An 8,736-nucleotide genomic window follows, 5' to 3' on the forward strand; every position below is an offset into this window, starting at 1 on the left:
GCTCGAAGAAGTTCGAGGTACGTGAATGTTTAACACGTTAATTGCTACGCAGCCGACTTCTCGTTGACAGGCGAGTGTGTTTTAACAAAATAGTAGTAACTTTTTGTAAACCACATCATTGTCGAAATATATTTATTTACTTTTATTTAATGAAGGAAAAATCATTGGACGTAGCGAAAACGGAAAGTCTATTGCGTGGCACTTGGCGTGTTAAAATTGCGACGCTGAACATAATCGTCGATGGTGCGTACAAAACGATGAGTATACAATTGTTAGAAAAACTGTCGATGGCGAAATCGTTTTCATCGCAGATAAGTGGCCGGTTCAAGAAGCAGAACGTCATAATGACCGCTGTCCGAGTTTCCGGTAAATAGGAGCCTCGCGGTTTCGTATTCAGGGCTCACGAGATTGTGGAACACCCGCTTGAGCTCGTGTCTATCATTGATCTCGCGATAAATCGATAGATTCATGTAGTACATTTTCGTAGCAACCGTGCACTCGAGTTCGCTGGCAAATGTGCCCACCATACTCATATAATCGCAATAGGCTTTACGCTCTGGTATGTTCCATTCGGCCATCACGAACGCTCCGTACTCGTACCAATTTTCATTAATGTGTCGAACCACCTGTCGAACGAAACATCGAACATTAGTTTTTATTTACACTGTACAAGTTATCCACTGGTATTGTGGGATTCTATTTTCCAATAGATTCTGAATATAAAAGCAATTAAAATAGTACAGTGAAAACTCGATAAATGTCATATGATACATTTTTATCCCCACCACTAGGGGGATCCCCCTTGAACCAGCGAGGCGAAGTGTAACCGGAGACGTAGCGGCTTTCTTTAATAATCTTTATTGCCTTCGTCATCTTAGTTTAAATGTCCCTGTCAGTGTGACCACACTACTGTACAAGAAGAAAGTTTTTTATTTTTTACTTTTTCTTAATAAAAATTTTACTATCATGTGGGGAAGATTTTTCTAATTAAAATGAGACTAAACACGATATATATCGGCCAATATTTGTTACCATAATATTGAATTAAATATTGTGTACTCGTATCTTCGCAAGGTCAGTGGATTGGTACATTTATCGAACAGTGGTAGCTAACGAAACCCCCTATTTCATAAGTGTTGCAGTTTTTGATCACTTACGATCAAAATTTATGATAATTTCACACCTTCTCTATTTTTTTTCTCGAAAGTGGGCAGGATTTCGTGGGTATGTCTAATGACAAAAACTGATTGTAATTGACCCCCGCGACCGAAAATAATTTTTCCACAACGATTTGCAATTTTTTTTCTCCGTTGAAAAAATTTACGCACCTAATTGGATTTTCTAGTAAGGAATTTTTTTCTCGAAAGTGCGTACGATTTCGGAGGTATGTGTAATGATAAAAAATGATTGTAATTGATCCCCGCAACCGAAAATAATTTTTTTAAAACGATTTGAAAAATTTTTTTTCGCCGAAAAATTTCAGCACCTACTCGATTTTTTTTCTCGAAAGTAGATAGGATTTCGGAGGTATGTGTACTCACCAAAAATGATTGTAGTTTACCCCCGCAACCGAAAATAATTTTTCCAGAACGATTTGAAATTTTTGAATTTAATTGTTAATAACTTTTTAACGAAGCTTCCATCAACAAATTAGTATTCTTGATTTTCGACTTATTTTGGCCTCTACTATCGCTCATTAAAATTTTTGCTAGAGGTGGCCGAACACCCTGTATAAGTCAGTTCCACCGGCGCGACACGAAAAAAATCTAGATTAGACGTGCGGACGGCATAGTGTTAACCTCAATGTATTTTACAAATATTTTGATGGAAGGTAGAGTCCAGCGCTACTTAGCTTACCACACATTGTTTTGTTGATCATTTAATTATTTATTAGCACAGATTCTCTGTTCTTCTCTGTTCGAGGAAATAGAAAAAAGAAAGAAACATTGATATCTACAATGAAAACTCGATAAATGTCCTCAAGAGCTGTTCCATAAATGATACATTTTTATTCCCACCACTAGGGGGATCCCCCTTGAACCAGCGAGGCGAAGTGTAACCGGAGACGTAGCGGCTTTCTTTAATAATCTTTATTGCCTTCGTCATCTTAGTTTAAATGTCCCTGTCAGTGTGACCACACTACTGTACAAGAAGAAAGTTTTTTATTTTTTACTTTTTCTTAATAAAAATTTTACTATCATGTGGGGAAGATTTTTCTAATTAAAATGAGACTAAACACGATATATATCGGCCAATATTTGTTACCATAATATTGAATTAAATATTGTGTACTCGTATCTTCGCAAGGTCAGTGGATTGGTACATTTATCGAACAGTGGTAGCTAACGAAACCCCCTATTTCATATGTGTTGCAGTTTTTGATCACTTACGAAACGGTGGAACCGTTCCGTTTGAAAATAGCTACCTCCCGTTCGATAAACGTAGCCAGCACCTCGATGCGTCGTTCTTTGATATTTCCGAACATAGAAAAGGACAGCACAAGAAGGATAAATAAAGAGAGAAAGACTCGCAAGTACAATATTTAATTAAATATTATGCTACCAAATATTGACCGATTTATATCGCGTTTAGCCTCATTTTAATCAGAGAAATCTCCCCAACATGATAGTGAAATTTTTATTAACAAAAAGTAAAAAATAAAAAACTTTCTTCTGTGCAGTAGTGTGGTCACACTGACGCGTATATTTAAACTGGGGCGATAAATCCGAGTTTCAGTCCCTCTTTCTTCTTTAGCTACTGACTCTTTCTACGTTCGAAGCGTCGGCAAACTACAATCAAATTCGAAAGACGATTCTCCTATTCCGTAAGTGTTGCTGACCGGACCCGGAGTAGCGACATTTATCGAGTTTTCACTGTATCTGTTGTTGAATCTTGTATTTTAATTCTGCAAACGCTTGATCGAAATGAAAAGTTTCTCTAGTCAACGAACGACAGATATGTAGAAACCTAATGTATGGAATTACTATGTACATACGAACAACGCCTAAATAAATAGCAAGACTATTTAGTACGACTATTCTGTGTGTGTGTGTCCGCCCTATGGGTGGCTGTATTTCTCATAGTATGTACAGACGTTAATTTACGTCTTTCAAGTCTTAGTTTTTCTTTACTTTATAGCGAGGACAGAGTTTTCGATAATGTTGCGAATTTCGATTTAAATTTTGAAAATTATTTTTTTATCAAAATGATTATCTTAATCTGTTAATGATGTCAACTGCATTACCGGTTAATAGTCGAATGAGTTCTAATGTCGATCGAATAAATTAAAGAAATTCTGCAGACTTTTTTTCCGATTTTGTAGAAAAAATAAAACACACCATTGAACGAAGGTATCGGTGTTCGTCTTCATTACGCCACAGAATGTAGCTGATTGCTCGAAACATGCAATTCCCATCACCATAAATGTTGTGCACGCGAAACGTGCCCTCAGCGCACCTTAATCGAGCCGTACCTGTGATAAAATATAATTCTTAACGTAGAATAGTACTCGATAAACGAACTATCGGCAGTTTTTCAGATAAAATTTAACAGGGCAAAAAATAAATTTGAAAGAGTATTATTTCATGCAATTATATCAAAAGTTTTTGAAAAACTTTTGAATACTCAAGTTTCCAAGTCTTTTTATTTATACCCCGAAACTATTCTTAGACCAGAAATTAAAGTATTTTCTATATAAAGAAAATTCGTTTTTTTTATATACATATATAGCTAATAATGATGAAGTTTTTGAGTTGAAATTTTGTTTACATACTCTTTCATTGCGCTGTTAAATTCAAAGTGAAAAATTAAAATGAAAATATTTAAAATTGGCGCGTGTCGAGACACCTTTTTCAAAATAGATAGAACGCTTGTGTTTATTTCTTCTGGCTCGACAAGGTCTTCCGTTGTGCGGTAATAATTCGGTATAAAGGATCCAGTTTGTCTGCCTAAAGCAGTTGGACTTTGCTTTCTGAATTTTCGAAGCGTAACAGACGCTGTCGAAGTCTCCGCGGTCCAAATACTGTTCACGTACGATTCGATTGTATCTTTTGGCATTCTTGACCACCGATGGTCGACGTTCACACGTATCTGTTAAATTCGTAACTTTTAAACGACTGGAGTAAATACATCCAGTAAACAGCACATTATGGAAAATGTAAGGTTAATATTCTACACGGAAATTTTTCAATTTCTCCAACTATTTTCGAACTCATTTCATTACAGAGTAAAATTATTTATTATTGAACAGAAAAATTGTAAAGAATAGTTAGCTGTGTGAGCCAACATTTGAAATTTCGAATAAGTCATTTTTCTATTATTTTAACATATTATCTCGTTTACCTTTCGATTAGTATCTCGTTATCATTGCCCAACAATGTCCTGTTATATAATTTTTTTTACTGCGGTTTAATTAATTTTTCTAACGCGATAAATATTATCGAAAGTATTTCAAAAATTATACGCGCGAAATTTGGTTTTATTTACTGTCTTCGAAGATGTGGCTGCAAAAATAGAAACACCACAGGCAAGGTAAAAATAGTGTCCTCAAGAACGCTAATATCTGAATTCTTGAAATGTCCAGTTTAAGTATTCTTCAAGATTGTTACATTTTTCGGTGACGTTCGAATAAGGCCTCGAAACAGGTCAGACAATTATATTTCTCCAAACGGATCGCGCGCCTGTTCACGCGTGCGTTATTTATACAAGCATAATTTCGTATGTTGACGGTTCCATTTTGAAAACTGCGACGTGCATATCGATCTTCCGTTGTCTCTTGCATTTAAAAACGGTGAAGTTGCGTATCTTCGACGTGAGTTCGAGTCTCGACTGCCTAGGCACTTTTATTTCTCGATCTACATACAGTTACTCACAAAATCCAGCGTACACCTATGTAGTTAATAAAAACTTGTGGGAAAATGAACATAAACAGACATATTTAAAAGTAAAAACGCATTATACATTTTACTTGTACATTTCGGCAGATAATGCGTGAAGAAATTTTTATACAATATTGATAGTTCATCTATGTTTAACAAAAACTTCAAAAGTATGCTTATTTTATCGTCACAAAATTGAGCGTACAGTTTATTAGTAACTAGAAAACTAACTTTTGTAAAACTTCTCACGGTTTACAATTCATTCGATTGTATCTAGTAACATAGTTCCGTTGCTATGATACGTTTGATTTTCATTTGTCATTGTTTATTAGCGAAAATTTGCACTATGGCTTCACAAAGATCAGAAACTGATATTTCTGTGCGAAAATTAGTTGTTAAATTGTATTGCCAAGGTAAATCTCTAAGGCAAATTGGCAAAATAATAGCTAGAGCCCACTCTACTGTACAAAAAAAATTATTAACAATTACAAATACAATGGTACACTGCATAGTCAGCCAGGACGCGGAAGGAAAAAAATTCTGACTGGAACCGACGAACGGTACATAATACGATAAATTAAAATTAATCCAAAAATTAGTGTACCAAATTTAACAACAGATGTTTCATCGAGGATTAGAAAATCGATATCGACAGAAACTGTTCGTAGGGTGCTACGCGATAAAGGCTATCACGGTAGGGTAGCAAGGAAGAAGCCTTATATTTCTACGGTGAATAGAATCAAGCGTTTGGAATTTGCAAAAAAATATGTAAGTTGTGATATAAAGTTTTGGAAGAACGTAATATTTTCCGACGAAGTTAAAATTAATTTATTTAATTCGGATGGAACAAATAATAGTATGGAGACAACCGAATTCAGAGTTCGATCAAAAGAATACGGTTCCTACTGTAAAACACGGCGGAGGTTCAATAATGCTGTGGGGATGTATGGCAGCAAGTGGAGTCGGTAATAGCGAATTTATTGAAACAACTATGGACAAACTAAAATATCTTGATATTTTGTAAAAAAAATATGAAATCGTCAGCTCTAAAATTAAACATGCCAGCCATATATTATTTCCAACAGGACAATGATCCTAAACATACATCGTATATTGTTAAAGAGTGGCTGCTATATAACGTGCCAAAATTATTACACACTTCACCACAATCGCCGGATATTAATCCCAGTTGAGAATTTGTGGAGAGAATTAAAATTAAAATTAAATAATTGTAGTGTTAGTAATAAAACAGACGCTAAACGCAAAATTGTAGAAATATGGAATAGTATTCCGTGTTCGACTACAAAAAAGTTAGTCGAGTCTATGCCAAAACGTTTGAGAGCAGTTATAGATACAAAAGGATTTGCAACAAAATATTAAAATAAAATCTGTTAGTTACTTTTGTTTAATTTGATCTGCTGTATGCTCAATTTTGTGACAGTAAAACAAGAACAGTTTTGTTGCTTTTGCTAAATAGAAATGAACAATTAATTTTATTTAAGACTTTTTCCACTAATTGTCCGTAAAAATATATGAACAAAATAAATATTACGTTTTTACATTTAAATATGTCCGTTTATGTTCATTTTTCCACCAGTTTTTATTAACTACATAGGTGTACGCTCAATTTTGTTAGTAACTGTATGTACATATGAGAATCCAAATCGTATGCCGTTGACGGGAGGTCGGATTTCAGTTGGTTAGAGCGAGAACGCAAATGTGAGCCTTTCTCTCTCGACTCCCACGAGGCGGTCCGAAGTTACTTCGGGCAGCTTCGGAGAATCGAGAAAGAGAGGATGCGTCAGTTTGCCTTTGTCGACATTCCGAAACTCCACGAGCTCACGTACGCGTGATCTGGCATGTGTGAGTAGGGCACCCGACGGTGCTTTTCTGGCATCACTGACCGGGTGCCAGTGTGGCCAGATCTGGCATAATTGAGTGCATCGACGTCGACACTAGTAACGATCAACTTCCTTAGCGTCTAACGGAGTGGTGGGGATAGCAGGCATATACTACCGCTCGAGCCACGCATGCGTGAGCTCGACACTTCGCGCAGCTTCGGGAAAACGATAAAGAACGCTAGCGTGAGCCTTTCCTTCTTGCTCTTGTAACAACTGAAATACGATCTCGCGATAATCGGCATACGATTCCAAGTCTCGACTGCCCCCAGCATTTTTACTTTCCGACCTATGCAAGGTGAAAGGAAAGTACCATAACGAAGAAAAATTTCGAAAACTTTTTTTAGCGAAAATACACGTTTTAAGACCCACTGATCATATTGTGACTGTTAAAAAAAAGAAATTTTTTTTCTGTGCCTAAACGACTGAATGTATTTCAATGAAACTTTACATTTATGTTTTATGTTCCCATTTCAATGTCTGATTAAATTTTGAGCGTGATCAGCTCCCGGATAGTGATGATTATACGTGTTATAGATTTATAATTACGATCTAAATAGGAGAATTAATTGCTACAGAAATAGATTAATCGTGACTCTTTCCGCTATGTTTTTCAATAACCGTATTAATTTGTTACACAGAATCAAATGTTATACAGGATGTACGGCCGCCCCTGGGAAAAATTTTAATGTGAGATTCTAAAGGCCAAAATAATACGAAAATCAAGAATATCAATTTTTTGATTGAGGCTCCGTTATAAAGTTATTAAAAAATTTCAAATCATTCTGATAAAATTATTTTTAGTTGCGGTGGTCAGTTACAATCGTTTTTGGTAAATACACATAACCCTGAAAACCTACGCACTTTCGAGAAAAAAATTTCTGACCGAAAATCTAACGCGAGACCAGAAATGCACCCCCGAAATTTCATGCGAATCTTTAAAATGTCGTAACTTCTAAACGGATTGGGGGATTTTAATATTTCAAACGGCAAAGAACGCGTATTTTGGTGAAGAATATGTAGAAATTCTAAAAATATTGGAAAAGTTGTTCCTTAACCCCGTGAAGTTAGAAAAATTGTCCAATTTTCAAACGGCCATAACTCCTAAAATGCTGAATGGATTTGATTGAAATTGTTTTCTTAAGTAGAGCTCATAGGTATCTACAAAAAAGTATTAAACAACTTTTCTGTTTAGTGCTAACCAAATTTATTAAAAATGAAAAACGAATTTGTAAGAATAATCGACAGGAGGCAGGTGCCTAAATTTTTTGACGAAAAAAAAAATTTCAAATCATTTTGGAAAAATTATTATTAGTTACGGGGGACGATTACAATAATTTTTGGTGAACAAATATACCCCCGAAATTCTACGCACTTTCGAGAAAGAAATTCGAGTAGGTCGAAAAATTTTTCAAGAAAATTAAAATATTTCATATCATTCTGGAAAAATTATTATTAGTTACGGGGGTCGATTACAATCATTTTTGGTGAACAGATATACCCCCGAAATCCTACGCATTTTCGAGAAAAAAATTCAGAAAGAAGCCTAAATTTTTCGTGGAAAAAAGTATTTCTTTTTTTTTAATAGTCACAATATGATGAGGGGGTCTTAAAACGTGTATTTCCTACAAAAAAAGTTTTTGAAATTTTTCTTTCATTATGGTACTTTCCTTATATACTTTCCATAGGTCGGAAAGTAAAAATTATTTTACCACGAGATCGTATTTCAGCTGTTTCTCTTTTACAAGAGCAAGAAGGAAAGGCTCACACTAGCGTTCTTTATCGTTTTTCCGAAATTGTGCGAAGTGTCGAGCTCACGCATGCGTGGCTCGTGTGGTAGTATATGCCTGCTACCCCCACCACTCCGTTAGACGCTAAGGAAGTTCGTCGTCACTATTGTCAAAGTCGATGCACTCAATTATGCCCGATCTGGCCACATTGCCGGGTGCAGAATCTGGCAT

General features: G+C 35.5%; 1 protein-coding gene across 1 annotated transcript in view; it reads right to left on the minus strand.

Annotated features, from left to right (window-relative positions):
• Positions 1–301: 301 nt before the first annotated feature.
• LOC122402667 (OVARIAN TUMOR DOMAIN-containing deubiquitinating enzyme 7-like) overlaps positions 302–8,736 on the minus strand; it is a 52,714-nt gene continuing 44,279 nt past the window's right edge. Inside the window, exons 2-3 of the mRNA XM_043405649.1 lie at positions 3,339–3,472; positions 302–626 (exon numbers count right to left, since the gene is read on the minus strand). Coding sequence (XP_043261584.1) covers positions 303–626; positions 3,339–3,472 — 458 coding nt within the window. The 3' untranslated portion in view covers position 302. The remainder of the gene's footprint in view (positions 627–3,338; positions 3,473–8,736) is intronic.

The sequence above is a fragment of the Colletes gigas genome, unplaced genomic scaffold (assembly GCF_013123115.1).
Source record: "Colletes gigas isolate AHSC1104 unplaced genomic scaffold, ASM1312311v1 Colletes_gigas_Sc00038, whole genome shotgun sequence".
Classification (NCBI taxonomy): domain Eukaryota; kingdom Metazoa; phylum Arthropoda; class Insecta; order Hymenoptera; family Colletidae; genus Colletes; species Colletes gigas.